The sequence below is a fragment of the Herpailurus yagouaroundi genome, unplaced genomic scaffold (assembly GCF_014898765.1).
Source record: "Herpailurus yagouaroundi ecotype Mexico unplaced genomic scaffold, PumYag 195, whole genome shotgun sequence".
NCBI lineage: Eukaryota > Metazoa > Chordata > Mammalia > Carnivora > Felidae > Herpailurus > Herpailurus yagouaroundi.
This window is the reverse complement of record NW_024412426.1, coordinates 7,861,735-7,879,664: the sequence shown is the minus strand read 5'-3', so window position 1 is coordinate 7,879,664 and position 17,930 is coordinate 7,861,735. Positions and strand designations below refer to the sequence as shown.

Sequence of the window (17,930 nt, the reverse complement as noted above, 5' to 3'; positions counted from 1 at the left end):
GTCCCTATCCTCCCTTAGCTGGCCCAGCATGTCTCCAGCTGAGTTATGAGAATCCTCAGGGGTGCATGTGCTGTCTTGGACAAGAGAAGCCTCTTTACTGTCTCCCATCATGGAGAGGGGATGGGGTGTGCTAGTAAGGATTATGGGTTAATAGGTCTATAGACTCAGACTTTTCCTAGGGGGTTGTGGAATCAAAATCTTTGCAGGGGTTGGGGGAGAGATCCAACTAGATGTTGCATCTGATGTGCCCCATTTTCCCAGTGAGGACACTGACCTTGCATAACAGACCTGCCTTGGTTGTGTAACTGTCTGAAATTCTGTAACTCTATTAAGTTCTGGCTTGGTCTTCATTTTCTCTTCCTTTCTCTTTGTCTTCCACTGTACGAAATGAACTTTGTATGCAACTAAAGAGGCCCTCTGTTTCCACATTTGGCTTTCAATTGTCTGGTACTTGCCCTCAGCTGTTTATTATCCTTCTGTAGGCATCAATGACACTTAGAAAAGCCATCCAATCTCATCGCCCTACAGCTACTGTCTCCTTTCTACATGGATATGTAGTGGTAACAGGAGTCCAGCTCTCCAAAATACAACATATCATTTCACCTAATACTTGAGATTCTGTGTATATCAAAAAAAGACCTGTTGCATCAATCCATTAGATGCCTAATATTATCTAAAGAAAAAAGGCCATTTAAGATTATTTTTTAATTTAGTAAGAGTTAAAAATTTTTTCACCCTTGAAGTCTGTTTGCCCTAAACCCTCCTACAAGTTAGTCCAAGTTAGAAGAATCATGTTCAGGAATCCAAGAAACCCAGAGAGAAAAACACAATCACACAAGCCATTCACCAATGACAAAGGAGTCAGCAAACTGTTGGAAAACAGAGCTTGTAATAATGAAAAAAGGACAGAGTTTGTAACCAATCACTTATTTTCTTTTAAAAACACAAAACCACATTAACTTTTTGCTTTATACAACCATCTAGAAACTATAAAACAGTACCACATTGTGCATTTAACCTACTTATCAAGAAGGGAACTCCACACGTCATAAGAATTCTACCCATATAAGGAAAAAGGAGACAGCTAATAGCATAGTCACAGATACAACATGAGTCCAAGCAAGCATCAATTCTTTGACGTCACCTTTTCCATTTACCAGAGTGGAGAGAGTAAGAAAGAAAGCAAGGGAGAAAAAAGAGGGAAAGAAGCACCCACAGAGAACTAATCACATTCCAGTTACTTTTGACAACTATAGCTCAGGGTTTCATAGATAGTATCATTTGACCAACACAATGTGGTAGGGGGTGAAGGAAACATGACTAGAGGGAGAGGGTTTGAAAAGACAGATACATTTTACACCCTATTCCCCTCCTAAATAGTCTTGATACAAGCTTCTGTGCTAATCCAGAATATAGCAAGAAATTAATCTTAACAATGTGATAAAGCTTGAATTCTGCTTTTTTTTGCAAATGTGAGTGGCTCACAATTTTACTTTACGGTTCAAAAGAATAACAATGTCATGACCAATTACAGGATTCTTTCAGGATTCCTTACAATCTTTCTCCCTATTCCCACCATGCTGGTGTTGCCACAGGACAATCAGGGACATTTGGGTAGGAACTTCAGGAAGTTTCGGTAGTGAGGTGGAATCCTTGCTTTTTCTTAGAAGTCCACACCTTTCTGGTACTAAGTCTCCCCTCTGATTTGCGGTTGTACAGAGGAAAGGGCATAGAACTAAGGTAATATGGTGGAAGTTTAGTCAAGTAACTGGTTTGAAGGTATACAAGATGAGACTGTAATTAGCAGACACACTAAATCCAAGGCAAACAATTGGTTATTTGATTGTCCTCCTTAGGTTGATGGCACCATAAAAAACTGAAGGTGGCTCTGATATACTAATAAAATAAACCAAAGGTCTGCCACAAGGAAACATACTTTAGATGAAAATTAGTATAATGTTTCTCTTCACTTCAGGGGAAACTCTCATCTTGTCCCTCTCACTTCCTCTTCCACCATAAGTATGCAAATATATTCTGGAAGATTCTTAAGGGGCAACTCAGCTATCAGAGTTTTGCCAACTTATGTAAGAAAGGCCATTATGAACTGTACCAATCAGCAGGCTCATCTCCAATCCCAGGCAAACCTCTCATCACTTAAATTAAGCTCTTCCCAATCTAATGAGATTATTTTACTTGTTCATGTTTGGTGAGTAGATGTGGTTTAATGCCAGTTAAATTATTGGTTTGTAGCACTGACCATTACAAATGTCTTATGCTCTAATATAATCAATTCTATCCCACATTATCACTGTGCTCTGACACTGTATATATAGATTGAAAATATAAGGCAGAAAGTTAGCTTTTAAGATTTACTACCAAGATGGACACCTAAAATGCAGAAATGTGTGAAGTAATTTATAAAATCTCATTTTAACTCTAACTCTCCTAATCATCAAAATCAAGAGATAAAATTTAGATGCATCATAAAATGAACCAAGCTGGTAAATTTGATTCTTCTTCACCATTTTCTCAAGTTCTACCATAATTTGTATTGTCTTAACCTAGTGACTACAGATCTTATATGTAATGATGCTGGCTTTTTTATTAGGTTTGAGAAAACTGTGACGATTTTGTAGTTGAAAAGGCCACAGATTGAACTTTTTTTTTTTTTTTTTTTGAATCTGAGAAGCAATCTTAATTTAAAAAATTTAAATATGCTATATAGCAAGAAGTACTTATTTTCTAAGACAGGCAACTTTCATGCAAATTAAGGAGAATCATAATCTGAAATCTGTTTATCAAAGTGTAATCACTTCAGAGAATAAGTTTTTGAATAAAATAATGCCATGGATATGGTTATTTTCTCAATTATTTTCCTTAAACCAGTAAGTTTTCAGTTATTGCTTAGAAAATTGCATTTGGGCATAAAGAACCATTTACTGAATAATGCAAAATAATGAAAAATGATGGGAAAATAAAGGCAGGTCTCTACCAGCAACATAACCACTGAGAGGAGAAACAGCGAGGCATCACCAATGCCACTGAGCTCACACACTTTCCTAACTGTCCTGCTTCTTGCTGCCAGGATCCAACGTCTTCCTGCTCCTCTCTGCTATCTCCACAATTATTTTATTTTTCTTCAACTAAATGTCTGTTAATCTGATGCCTGTACAACTCAGTGATGCCACTTTTTTTTATTCTTAACTTGTTTTATTTCACTTGTTAAGAAAGGATGAACTGCTTTCTCATGATCATGAATGTACTTTGACCAAACCATGGTGAAAGGATACCATATATCCACAACTTACTTCTGGTAAAATCTGTTAAAATCTTAAAACTCTCATGTTGGAAATTTGGGGGAGTTATGGATCCTAGGGACTAGGTCCTTCTTTAAGGGTCCATATAGGTTACTGATGAGGTGTCAGGCATTCTCTCACATCATTGCTTCTGAATCTGAAGTTAAGCAGCTTTCTTAAGAAAAATGAGATACTAGGAAAGTAAGTTGTTTATGGGTTTTCAACTTCTTTCCAAATTTAAAAATTACCATTATAACCCAATTAACAATGACTTAATTTTTGATCATTTTATTGTCTCTCTGTATGGCATGAAACCATCAACTATTCATTCCATTCTAATGGCATAGGCAGGATTAAGTATAGGTGCACACTTGTGAGTAGAAAATAAGCCATTTTTTCTGGGTCTTCCAATTTCTTTACACATGTCAACGAACTTTATTCTTTTATTTATACTTCCTTTTCATTCCTTTGGGGAGTATTTAAACTGATGACATAAATTGATTCTCAAATAAAATAAAACTAGAATTTCCAAACCTAAAATCAGATAAAGTTTTACCTTTGGTTAGATTGCTGCTCCTTTAAAATGACCCTGTGATATTAATTTCCTAAGAGTTCTAAGAGTTTCAGTGTACAGACGCCTCCAATAAAATATTAGGTAGGACACAGCATTGGCAACTGCTAGGGCATATACAATTTAGAAGAGAAAAATGTACATTGCCTTTTTTTTTCAAAGAAAAAAATTTAAATGTATATTCTGTCTCCCAAACTCTTCCTCTTGATGAGGAATAGCCCTCTTTTCTCTTTACAGCTTTAGGAGGAAAACGAAGCTGTGTGTTTCAATACTTATTTGAGCATCTGTCATGGTAAGCTGAAAGTTACAGAAATCTTATCATTCTTGAATAGACTACGCTTATAGGACAAACATATCAGAAAAGGAATTCTAACATTGTATTATCTATGAAAAAATAATACTGATTAGGGCCTAGGATTGTAACAATTGAAAAAAGACCAAATTGGCCGTAGGATACACTGAAATAAAAACACTGGGGAGTTCAAATACCAAAAGTCAACTGTAAGACTTCATGTGTGTCATTATATAGTTTTACTAATAATAGAAAATGAAGTTGACAATTCAAATTGCTCTGGATACACATTAATTAGTACCACCAGTTTTATTTGTACAAGAAATGACTGGTCCGCTGGACTTATCTAACTCAGTAATAATTACTGTTATTTCTCGACAGACCAGTGATATTTCCCCCATAGTTTTAAAGTACAAAAACAAAATAGAAAAAAAAAAATCCCAAGTATAAATAATGCAACCTTTAATCTATTTTGGGTCACTAAATTGTTACCACTGATTATGATGATTCAATTTATTTAAACTAAAAAAAAAAAAAAAAAAAAAGAGAGGTAATTAAACTATTCCGCTTCAGTTTTTGGGCCAACAAACATTGCTTGGCAAAACATAAAAAAACAACAAAAGCCAAAATTTTGTATGATTTTTCAGAAAAAAATCTCAATTTGGAAAGGGAAAAAATTTGGAAGTTTATCAGAATAAAACTGGAATAAACTCCTTTGGAAACGAACTATTTGTCAGTTAACAAATAGTGGATGGAATTTTGGCAGTAACAGTTGACTTGAATATAACCTACTGGATCACGACAGGTATGAGTGAAGACCTACAATACATGGCAGAAAGGCAGATGACAAAAGGGGCTTATTAATGGGTAACACCCACGTGTTTAAGACTAAGGAAGTGATAACAGCTCATTTGTCTCTCGTCAAAACGACAGAAGTAATTTACTTTCACGAATCCACTGATGTTGATGCTGGAATCTTCAACTGGATCTAGGGGGATGGGAGGATTAAAACACACTTCACTTTTTCCTGGAATTTATATTAATTTTGATAGATAACAAAATGCTCAATTTAGTGCCAACCACATTCAAGAAAGTAAAATCCTTTAAGGTTGGGGCTTATTTGGATGATTTAGGAAAACAGGAAAGAAATTAGACAAGGAAGTAAAAATGGGCATTGTGCACAAACCATGAGAGTCTGAAATGTCTAAGAAATGTATTTTTTGTTTATGACCCAAGTTTAGACCCCCAAAATCTTAAAAGCAGGCTTTCTCTCACAGGAGGGCATGAAATACAATATTTATCCTTTAAAACTGCTGGGAGAAATGGCTGCCAAGGTCTGTTTTATTAATGTAATGTGAAAGAGGAAGGATTATTTGTTCTTTGCTCTCAAATATACGGTTTCCCCAAGACAGACTTTCAATTTGATCAAATTTTGGCTAAAGTAGTGAGTCCAGATGAAAAAATATCCAACAAAAGTGTAGGCAGTCTCTGAAATAGCTTTATCTTCTAACAGAGTTAGGAAAGGTTTCAATTACCCTAAATGCTGAAGCTTAATAAGGCATAACTTCAGTTGTTATGGTTGGAGTATGGGCAAATATATTCCACATCTGTTCCTTAAACAAAAAAGTATCAGACCTCTTAAAAAATTTCAACCAGTTGTGTGGAAGTATATAGATGCTTTGTTAGGAGAGACATGCTCAGGATTCTAAAGCAGCAGCAACTTAAAAACTCAGTAATAAAACTTTGGCTTAAAATTAAAAAAAAAAAAGAAAGAAAGAAAAATCAAAGTCAAAGTGGTGCAAGTTATCTCATGAAAGAGGTATTGTGGACTAAACCCTCAAATGCGGTCCAACATTAGTTTCCCCTGTCTTCTTTCACTGTTACCACCTTCATTGCACAGGAGTTATATCATTCTTTTATGGTTAAGTTTCATAAATAATGAGAAAACTATATGCAACAAATACATCATATTTCCCACCCACCCAGCAACCCTCCCCAAAATAAGAAAAGTTACATCAAATTAAAAAGTAGCTTCGTGAATGAAGGTACTGCTCTAAGTTGCACTTTCCCTGCAAGTGCAGCCAGTGCTTTTGCGCTGGGTATGAAGGAAAGGAAAAAATTCTCCACATAAACGGACAAAAAAGTTAAAAACCAATGTCCGGTTTCAACCAGTCAAAACCGGGCCAAGCGGAAGCCGAGGTATCTCGGTACCGTCCCATCAGAGGGTCCTTGCAATGCCTGTTCTTCATCCTGATAGGTATCTGTGTCCTTGTGATTGTAAACAATCCATAAGATACTATGTTTTTGTTCCTTAAAATGTCCTCTGATTGGCAAAATGAAGTAAATATTTGTTTTAAAAATAGAAAATGAAAATTAAACCAGAAGAAAAGAAAAGAAACACAGTGAGCTTGTTTGGAGTCCATAGGATCCGATCTGGAAGAGCTCGGAAAATGTGTTATGTGTCTTCTCCTGTTTTCGGCTGGAAAGGTACTAGAGGTTGCGTTGGTCGAAGAAAGAATTGTAGAGTAGGAAAACCAAAGATGTTAAACTAGACCAGAGGCTTCAAGTGTTAGCTTCATCATCTGTGTCTTCTATCAATACCTTAGTGTCACGAGCCTTGGATCTAGGGGGAAAAAAAGCACATAGTCCATTATTAAAATACAAACATGTCATGGTATTGGATACATTTCCAATCTTACCACCATTAAAAACACATTGTAGGGGCGCCCGGGTGGCTCACTAGGTTAAGTGTCCGACTTCAGTTCAGGTCACAATCTCACAGTTCATGAGTTCGAGCCCCACATTGGACTCTATGCTGACAGCTCCGAGCCTGGAGCCTGCTTCAGATTCTGTGTCTCCTTTCTCTATCTCTCCCCTGCCTGCTCTCTCTCTCTGCTCTTTCTCAAAAAATAAACAAACATTAAAAAAAATACATTGTAAAAGGGCATTATATACTGCACCAGATGTACTATTCTTGGAGTTTCATATTCAATTTCAGGTATTATTGGAAAAACATTAAGAAAATAGACTGCAACCAGAGGAAGGTAAAAAGAAAAATGGCAGGTCATGTGCAACAGAGAGAGAAATTATCCAAAATGAGAAGATCTGAGTTGATCAGCCATAAAAAAATAAAGAAATCTTAACCATTTGCAACAACATGGATGGACCTAGAGGGTATGATGCTAAGTGAAATAAATCAGAGAAAGACAAATACTATATGATTTCACTCACATATGGAATTTAAGAAACAAAACAAGTGAACAATGTAAAAAAAAAAAAAAAAAAAAGAACACAAACAAAAAAACCAGACTCTTATAGAGAACAAACTGCTGGTTGCCAGAGAGGAGGTGGGTGGAAGGAGGGGTGAGATAGATAAAGGGGATTAAGAGTACACTTATTGTGATGAGTGCTGAGTAGTGCATGGAAATGTTGAATCACTATATTGTACACCTGAAACTAATATAACACTGTATGTTTATACTTAAATAAAAATAAAAGGAAAAGACCTGAGTTTGAGTATTGACTCTGTATGATGTAACTTTTGGAGTGTTAATTTTCATCTCTGTAAAGCAGGAATAATAATACCTATTTGTATAATAGTACTTTTACCTCATGGAGATAGTGTCAATATCAAGTGAGAAAATGGATGAAATAAACATCAGCAAAGTATTAAACAAATTATGATGAGGCTGATAGAAATACTGCCATTTGAGGTACACATGAAACAAGGTGAGTAAGCTAGCAAAAGAGAAGACCTAAGGAGAGGCATGACATTTGTCTCCAAAAAGTTGACTAAGTATAATGTAGCAGAGGGAGGAAGTTATGTTAGAAAGTTGTTAGAACTAGCATCAACTGGTTGAAGTTACAGTGAAGCATATTTCAGCCCAACATAAGCTATTAGCCACAATAACCATCCAATAATAAAATCAGGTGCCCCATCTATATAAACTTCATTATCATTGACAACTGTCAATCAGCATGATGACCATCTCATCAGGATGCATTAGAAGAGATTCTTCTACTAGATGAAAAGTGGGATAAGATAATGTTAAGATACTTTTAAATTCATAAGTCCTATGAGGTACAAGTGGTACTTTGTGAAGTGGGTATTATTACTCCCACTTGACAGAGGTGGAAAACTGACGTTCAAAAAGGTAAAGAGTGTGCTAAAGGTTGCGTGAGTCACAAAGTCTGTACTCAAATTCAGAATTTATTTTAGATTCTCTGCTCTCTCCATTGCACATAACCTGTTCCATTGTTTTTTAAGTTTTTATTTATTTTAGGGAGAGCGAGAGAGCATAAGTGGGAGGAGGGACACAGGGGGAGACAGAATCCTAAGCAAGCTCCACAGTCTGAGGAACCTGATCTCACGAACCATGAGATCATAACCTGAACTGAAAACAAGAGTGGATGCTTAACCGAGTGGGCCACCCAAGTACCCCTCTGTTCCATTGTTTTAAACATCTTCTGGTTGCAATCTAATATCTCAGTGTTTTTCCACTTGACACCTGAAACTGAAGGTCATAATCTAGTGCCAAAAAGCTTCCTGGTTTCTGAAGCAGAAATAACATGTGTAGACTGCCCTCTGCTGGTGACTAATAAGGATCAGCCATCCACATTTAGTAGCTCAATGAGACAACTGCCCAGTCCTCCAGTTCTTTTCAGCACTTACCCTGCTGACCCCACCTACCAACCCCTAGTGCCCCTCCTCCTGCTTCAAACTCTACTTCCTCACTATAATCTATCATGCTTTGTTTTGATGTTCTTCCCACTCACCTCCCTGTCCATTCCTTTCCCAATCCTTTACTTCTTTTTTCTCTTGCCCGTGTTTCCTCAGGCTTAGCTTCCTGTTTTCTGCCCTTCTTTTCTGTACTTTGTCTTCTTCAGAGAACTTCCAAATTCTATTTGAAGCCTGAGCAATTTGTACTCTGCCCCCTTCTACCTATGGGTTACTATTACCACCTCCTATTTTTCTTTTCTTTTCTTTTTTTTTTTTTTTTACTTCCTCTAAAACATCTCCTTCTATTATTTTTAGTCCTACTGTAAAGCATCCTAACCCAAGTCCTCAATGTCTGATATGTAAGAATACTGCAGGGGCCTTCCAGTTGGTATTCTGGCCTTTAGTGTCCCCTTTCCCAACATATTTTGAACAGTGCCATTAAAACTCATGAACATACTACTTTCCTGTCATTCTTTCATGAAAAAAATTCTCTGACTCCTTCCTGCCTATAGGATCAAGCTTGTTTTTTCCAGCCTTTTACAATTATACTTCATCTATTCGGCTAAATTTTCTTACTCTAGTTCTAGTCACATGGGTTTTCTCTCTGCCCCTCATTTCTACCCTTATGTTTTCATCCTGTGCCTCTGGCCTAGTCAAGCACTCTCTTATCCTTTAGAAAACTGCTCATGCTCAACGTCATTCCCATCCACTGTGAAATCTCTAGACTCCAAATGCAGCCACAATATATTCTACATTATTGTTCCTTTTAGGATCATACAAAGTCAATGACTTATAAAAATACTGCTGTGGGTATTTAGTAAGAAAATAAACACAATGGCTTATATTTATATAAGCATTTCATATATAAGAGCTCTTCCTGTGAGGAAACTGGTCTAAATCCCATCATAACCACTCTATAAGCAGGGGCCATATTCACTTCAATGTTTTGATGAAAGATAATGTAGAGGAATTAAAATGGTTGAATGCCAGTAAATTCATGCGGTTCAACCTGATACCATCTTAGCTTAATTGTTAACCAGTACTAACACCTGAAGGAAATTCGTTTCAGAAAAGCGGAAGCCATACATACTGAGAAGCGAGGCGAGGCCGGCGCAGGGATATGCTCTGGTTATACTTCCACGGACGGTTTTTCTGGCGGTTTCGTACCCCATCATCCTGGTCCATCATCTGTTCTAGGAGTGTCTGGTCATCTGCATTCAGAGGAGCCACAGAAATGTCCCGCACGGCACGGAATTCACCACAGTTATTCAGATGTTCATTCTCCAGGCGGAAGAAGTTCCACACAAATCGCCTTAGCAAAATAGGGTAGGTAGGTAGATTACTTACAAAATTTGAACATACTGTTGTAACCTGTAAACCTCCCAGTGTATCAAGTGTCCATTCAAGAAACAAAAACAAGGAATTAAAGGTTAGAATATTAAAACAGGAAAAGATGGTGTGGTGGGGAGGGGAGGGAATAAGAACGGCATAGACAAAAGGAAAATTCCAAGGGGAAAATACAGCAGCGGGATGGCTATGTGTCTGCAGTTCATGGCAGAGTCTAGGGCTGGAGACTGCATACAGACAGTTATTTCAAGTCATGGGATTAAGAAAAATGTAAGTGGAGGAAAGAAGAGGGCAGAGGACTCAACCCTGGAACACTCCCAACATTTATAATTTGGGAAGAGGAAGAAGAACCAGTAAAGGAGTTAAGAAGGAATAGCCAGGGAGACATAGAAGTTTGGCTTCTGAGAAATGACGTGAAAAAAGTAAAGTAAGGTCAGTACCAAGAACAGACACTGGATTTAGCAAAACAAAGAGGCAGTATGATACAAGAGCATGGATTCTGAACGACTGTCTAGATTCAAATCATGACTCCATCATTTCCTAGGTGTAATGACCCTGGATGAGTTACTTAACCTATGCTTCAGTGTCATGAGTAACGTGGGACAGTAACAGTATCTACCTCATAAGATTGTTCGGAGGAGTCAATAAGTTTTTACACATAAAGGGCTCAGAACAGTGCCAGGCACATAGTGGGCAATACATGTTTGCTGCTATTGTTATTATTACTGTTATTATTAACACAAGATTATTAACACAAGCAATTTAGTTTGAGTATTGGGAAAAAAGACGAGTTGAATTAAAGGGAGAATGGGGGAGGAGTGTGAGAGTGGAGACAGCAAGTACAGACATCTTTTGAAGAGTTTTGTTGTAAAGGAGACAGAAATGGGCATGAATTGGAGGAGGAAAGTAGATTCAAAGGAGGCTCCTTGCTTTTGTTTTAAATGGGTGATAGAACATCTGAGTCTGTTATTAAGCAGATAATTTTAAAGGAAAAATGAAATAAGAACCTCAAAAAGGAATTTTTTTTATCTATAAAAAAACTTTTTTTTTTTTTTTTTCAATTTATAAAGCAGCATCATATGTGGAAGAGAAAGAAGTGGGAAGGGAGTAGGTCTTGTAGTGATGGAGAGTTTCAGGTCCTAGACCTAGAGATTTGGGAAAGTGAAGAAGAGGGGTTGACACATGGTTTGGAGAAAGTACTGACAGCAGCCAAGCACAGTTTCCAGACGCTGTCTTATTTTATCAGACCACCCTGATAGATGTGCCCATCCTGACTCAGAGGAATGCTATACACGTCTGAAAATATCTTTATTTCATTTTCACTTGTGAAAGGTATTTTCAGTGGATAAAGAGTTCTAGGTAGGCAATTGTTTTCTTTCAGCACATTGAAAATATCATTTTATACTTTCTTTAAGTACGCTCCATGACCAGCATGGAGCCCAATGTGGGGCTTTTACTTATGACCCTGGGATCAAGACCCGAGCTGAGCTCAAGAGTCAGATGCTTAACTGAGCCACCCAGGGGCCTCTGAAAATATCATTTTAACGACTTCTGGTTTTCATTGTTACTTTTGAGAAGTCAGCTGTTAAACTGCCACTTCTTTGACGATAATCCTTTTTTTGGGGGCTGCTTTTTAAAAAAAAATAAGCATTTTAATTCAAGTATACTATAGATATACAATAAGTGTGCAACCTGGTTATTATAAAGTGATCACACTTTATAATTACCACTCAGAAATAAAAAAAATATAACATTATCACACCCCCAAAGCTGCCTTTAGGTGCCGTCCTATGTTCTAGAGAGTTTGCTGATTTACCTTTCTTATTGATTTATTTTTCTTATTCATTCACGCATTCATTTATTTCTAATGTTTACTTATTTTTGAGAGAGAGACAGGAGGCAGAGAGAGAGAGAGAGAGAGAGAGAGAGAGAGAGAGGGAGAGAGAGCACCCAAAGTGGGCTCTGTTGCTGACAGGGGAGAGCCCAATGGCAGGGCTTGAACTCACAAACTGTGAGATCATGACCTGAGTCAAAGTCAAATGCTTAATCTGACTGAGCCACCCAGGTGCCCCATAACTTTCATATTTAGTTCTGCGATGGAACAGAATTTGTATACAGTATGCGGTGAGAGTCAAGGTTCATTTTCCCCCCATATGGATAGCCAGCTCAGTTGATTCAATATCACTTACTAAAGAACCTCTTTTTCTCCACTATTATTTAGTCACTTTTGTCATAAATCAGGTAATGTCGATGTATGTGTGGAACTGTTTCTGGACTCCCTATTCTGTTCCAGTGGACCATTTGTCTATTCTTTCACTAACACTAGACACTGTTTTAATTACAGTGGCTACATAGGAAGTCTTGATGTTTGAGAGTATAAGTCCTATACCTTTTTTCTTTTCAGCATAGTCTTGGCTACTCTTTTTTTTTTTTTTAATGTTTATTCATTTTTGAGAGACAGAGAGACAGAACATGAGCAGGGGAGAGCAGAGAGAGAGGGAAAAACAGAATGTGAAGCAGGCTCCAGGCTCTGAGTTGTCAGCAGAGAGCCTGACATGGGGCTCAAACTCATGAACCACGAGATCATGACCTGAGCTGAGGTTGGATGCTCAACCAACTGAGTCACCCAAGTGCCCCTAGTCTTGGCTATTCTTGATCCTTACTGTTTCCATGTAAATTATAGAACTGGCTTGTCAATTTTTATACACATAATCATTCATTAAATTTATTCCTAGGTATTTGATATATTCTGATGCAACTCACAGTGGTATGTTTGCTAAAATTTCATTTTCTAGTTGCTTGGGACTGTTTGTTAGAACATTACATTTTTATTTATATTAACCTTATATTCAGGGACATAGCTATACTTATTTTAAAGCTTTTGTGTAAATTCTTTTGAATTTTCTGCATATGCAATCATGTCATGGGTGAGTAATTAGTTTTATTTTTTCCTTTCTAATTCTTACACTGTCTCCCCAATGCACTACCTATATTTTCAGTATGTTGTTAAAAACAAGTAACAGCAGGCATAATAATCTCATTCCTCATCTCAAGGGAGAGCTTACAGTGTTTTCCCATTAAATATGACCTTATTTATGTTTTTTGTAGATAATCTTTAAATTATTTATGAACAAGTATTGACTTTTCTCAGTACTGTTTTCTACATATCTGAAGATTTTTCTCCCTTTATTCTGTTAATGTGGTGAGTTAACACAGATTAATTTTTAAATGTTAGTGATTTTTGAATATTAAATCTCACATTCCTAGAATGAAACTAACTTGCGATGTACTATGCTATGATGCACTACGCTTTTTATATACTGTTGGATTCACTAGCTAATATTTTCTTCAGGAGTTTTGCATTTCTTTACAAGAGACAGACTGGTCTTCCTTGGAATGTCCTCCTAGATTTAGAGATCAAAGCCATGCTGGTTGGACAAAATGGAACTGGGAAGTGTTCCCTTTATTGCCTCTTTTCTCTGGAAGAGTTTTGTGTAAAACTGGTAACATTTCCTCATATTTCTGGAGGAATTCCTTGGGCCTACCATTTTCCTCATGAGAAGTTTAATATGAATATAATTTCTTTAACAGATATAAGCCTATCAGATTTTCTATTTTATTGGTTTTGATAAACAGTGCTTCTCAAGGAATTTGTCCATTCCATGTCAATTTTTAAGGGTTTTTATTATTTTTGAGAGAGACAGAGGGAGACACAGAATCTGAAGCAGGCTCCACGTTCTGAGTTGTTGGCACAGAGCCTGACATGGGACTCAAACTCCCGAACTGAGATATCATGACCTGAGCCAAAGTCGGACGCCTAACCGACTGAGCCACCCAGGTACCCCTCCATGTAAATTTTTTAACTTACTGGCATAAAATATATCTTGAGGATTTTTGTTATTTGTAATTTGTGCGTTCTTTCCTCTTTTGCTTAATCATTCATGTTTAGGGGTGCCTGGGTAGCTCAGTCTGTTGAGTGTCCAACTCTTGGTTTTGGCTCAGGTCATGACTTCATAGTTTGTGGGATCAAGCCCCACTTTGGGCTCTGTGCTGACAGTGTGGACCCTGCTTGGGATTCTATCTCTCTCTCTTTCTCTGCCCCTACCCTGCTGGCACTCTCTCTCTCTCAAAATAAAAATAAACATTAATAAAAAAGTCATGTTTAGACATTTATCAATTTTATTCGTCTTTTTAAAGAACTAACTTTGGCTTGTTAATTTTCTCGACTTTGTTTTCTATTCCATTAATTTCTGTTCTTTATGTTTCCTTCCTTCTACTTTCATTTGGGTTTGATTTGCTGTTTTAAAATCTTCTTGAAGCCAAAGCATAAGAGACTCTTAAGAACTGAGAACAAACTGAGGGTTGATGGGGGGTGGGAGGGATGGGAAGGTGGGTGATGGGTATTGAGGAGGGCACCTTTTGGGATGAGCACTGGGTGTTGTATGGAAACCAATTTGACAATAAATTTCATAAAAAAAAAATAAAATCTTCTTGAAGCTGTATATTTTCCCAATGTATACACTTAAAGCTGTACATTGCCTTCTAAGCATGGCTTTAGCTGCATTTTCTTCTGTCACATTATCAGTTTCATTATGTTTAAAATATTTTAAAATTTCCATTACAATTTCAACTTTGACCCCTGGGTTATTTAGACATGTATTGCTTGATTTCTAAACATTTGGAAATTTTCAGTTATCTTTTTGTGATTTCAGTCCTCTGAAATTTGTTGAAACTTACTTTACGGCCTAGCATGCGGTTAATTTTGGTAAATGTTCTACATGCAAATAAAAGAATGTGTATTTAGTAGTTGAATGCAGTGCTCCATATATGTCAATTAAGTCAAGTTGGTTAATTAAACTATTACTGAGAAAAGTATGTTAGAATCTTCCCCTAAAATTGTAAATTCACCTACTTCTATTTTTTACCAATGTCAGCTTTTTTTTTTTTTAAACATATTTTTAGGCTATGTTATTAGGTGCATACAAATTTGAACTTGTTATCACAACTGAATCTCAAAATTGCTAGGTCTGGCAAATATACTTAGTGCAAAATTAGCTTTAGTGCTTTGCTTACCTTTAGGGTATCTGCTTTTACTTAGATTTTGGGCTATCTTGTTAGATTACTGATGTTTTTAGGAAGGTTTAAAAAACAATTCCTCTGGAATTTTTATTGTTTCCAGTGAGAAGGCTGCCTCCTGAATAACCCAGAATGCCAAATTGCAAATAATGATTCTCAAAAGATTTTTATTTTAATTTCTAAGACTTTTTTTTTTAAGAGAGAGAGAGAGAGAGAGAGAGAGAGAGAGAGAGAGAGAGATAGGAAGTGGGGGAGAGGGACAGAGGGTTAGAGAGAGGGAATTTTAGATAGGCTCCATGCTCAGTGTGGAGCCAGACATGGGGCTCAGTCCCATGACCCTGGGATCATGACCTGAGCCAAAATCAAGAGTCAGATACTCAACCAACTGAGCCAGGCAGGCATCCCTGTTTTAAGACTTTTTACCTCCCAATTTCCACTCATGAACCTTCCAATGGAGCCCAATTCTAAAAAAGCTTAAAAGCCATCATTAGTAATTATTTTAACTTCCCAAGAATTAATCTTTTAGATCTTCAAGTAGGATTTCCCAACTCTGAGGTTAATGAGAAGTTTGAGAAAAGTTAGAAAATTTAAGCCTTTCAAGTATATGTTTTAATGAATTCTAATTTGTAAGTACTGGGGTTTTTTTTAGGGGAAAAAACTTTGATAGACTTTTTGGTAGTTTGCTTACCGGAAAACCTCAAGAGGAGCAAAGACAGTAGCAATGATGTCCCCAGAATGAGGCAACAATGTCATGGAGGTAATTGAGATTTGGATAGTCCAAGCAAAGCGCAGAATCACATCCTCTATGATGGCACAGTAGTAATAGGCCTGAGGAACAATAAGCAAATTGAGTACACTTACCATTATGTTTCTCACAAATAAGCATACCTGTCACAGCACCAAGACTCACACATGTCCCATCAACAAGCACAGATTAAAGAGGAAAAATGGTTTTATTTTTATTTTACTGTTTTAGAAGATCTCACCAATTTAATTTTTCTCATAAATAGTACAATATTCAAAATGAAGTTTTACTGCATTTCATTAATCACTTAACAAATATATTTTATTCTCATATTGTATACCATGCTCTCTTTTAGACCCTAGAAATATAAGCCAGATGAGATCCTTGATCTGACTGAGATTATAAAGTGTACATCACATACTAATAATGACTCAATAGCAAAAAGATCAGCAGATTCATTAACTGTCATTTGTACTTTTATTCTCAAATTGCTTCACTCTGCATTTGAAGGAAGTTTTTTGCCTTGTTTTTTGACATCATTAAATAAAATGAAACTTGGATATCATACACATGGTTGAATTTAAGGAATGTTCTATTTTTACATGAGAAAGAGAGCATTCAATAATTTTTTTCAAGTGCTAGTACCTAGTATCTAGGCATCCAATTTTAGCTACACAAAAGTTTTAAGTACACAAACTGCCAACAGACCAGAACTATAATTCATGGATTTGCTCATTCTTAATCTCTGGATAATCAGCTCTTTAAATATATGCATTTAAAAACTGGAAACTAGAACTGCTCTCTATTACACCATAGCATTTATTTTTTTAAAAAATTAACACAGGAATACTAGTCATGTTAGAAGACTATTTAAAAAAAAAAAAAAAAAAAAAAGCAGTCCCCTTGCCATCTTCTCCTCTCATTCTCTACAGACAATTTCAAAATTTGTAGCTATCTGTCCGAGGATTTATCCTCCATATTTCTAAATAATGTGTATATATTGCTATATCTTGGTTAATCAATTGTAGATGTTATCCACTGCTTATTATCATAAATCTTATGAAGATTTAAACATATTTACATTTCTCTCTGTTCCTTTCCCCATCCACCAATGTAGCAATAATGCAGTTTTTTGATAAATTCACATCCAGTGAATTCATTATTAGGCTTCAGTAAAGAGCTACAATTTCATGTTACTTTAAGAGTCCATCTTGGGGCGCCTGGGTGGCGCAGTCGGTTAAGCGTCCGACTTCAGCCAGGTCACGATCTCGTGGTCCGTGAGTTCGAGCCCCGCGTCAGGCTCTGGGCTGATGGCTCAGGGCCTGGAGCCTGTTTCTGATTCTGTGTCTCCCTCTCTCTCTGCCCCTCCCCCGTTCATGCTCTGTCTCTCTCTGTCCCCAAAATAAATAAATGTTGAAAAAATAAATTTTTTTTAAATAAAAAAAAAAAAAGAGTCCATCTTAAGCTGATCTACAGTTGACTATGTGGGGGCTCATGTTACCAAAAACATGGAAGTCTTTTGGGAGGAATAACTTAACATGAGGTCATGAGACAAAGAAAAGTTTTAATATGGAGATAACAAAGATACTTTCTGGACCTGGATGTGGTGCTCACTAATATGCACTGTTAATTCTTACGAACTGATTTCAAGATTCATATAACTGTGTTCTTAAGTTTTAAATGAAGCTACACTGGACTCCACCAAAAGTTTCTTTTCCCTTTTCAAGGAGAATGAATCTTATTCCAATATTTGTCTTTTTAAAATTGAAAGGAATGTGGTGATCCAACAGAACATTTTTCTTATAAATTTGCAAATTATAATGGAGGAAAGCATATACTTTATTTTCTAGGGTCATGAAAATATGCAGTAAGGAAACTGATTG

General features: G+C 36.6%; 1 protein-coding gene across 1 annotated transcript in view; it reads right to left on the bottom strand.

The window, feature by feature from the left end:
- Window positions 1-870: 870 nt before the first annotated feature.
- The window catches only part of XPR1 (xenotropic and polytropic retrovirus receptor 1), a 217,012-nt gene continuing 199,952 nt past the window's right edge, over window positions 871-17,930 (bottom strand). Inside the window, exons 13-15 of the mRNA XM_040446496.1 lie at window positions 15,991-16,130; window positions 9,970-10,191; window positions 871-6,782 (exon numbers count right to left, since the gene is read on the bottom strand). Of these exons, the coding sequence (XP_040302430.1) occupies window positions 6,722-6,782; window positions 9,970-10,191; window positions 15,991-16,130 (423 nt within the window). The 3' untranslated portion in view covers window positions 871-6,721. The remainder of the gene's footprint in view (window positions 6,783-9,969; window positions 10,192-15,990; window positions 16,131-17,930) is intronic.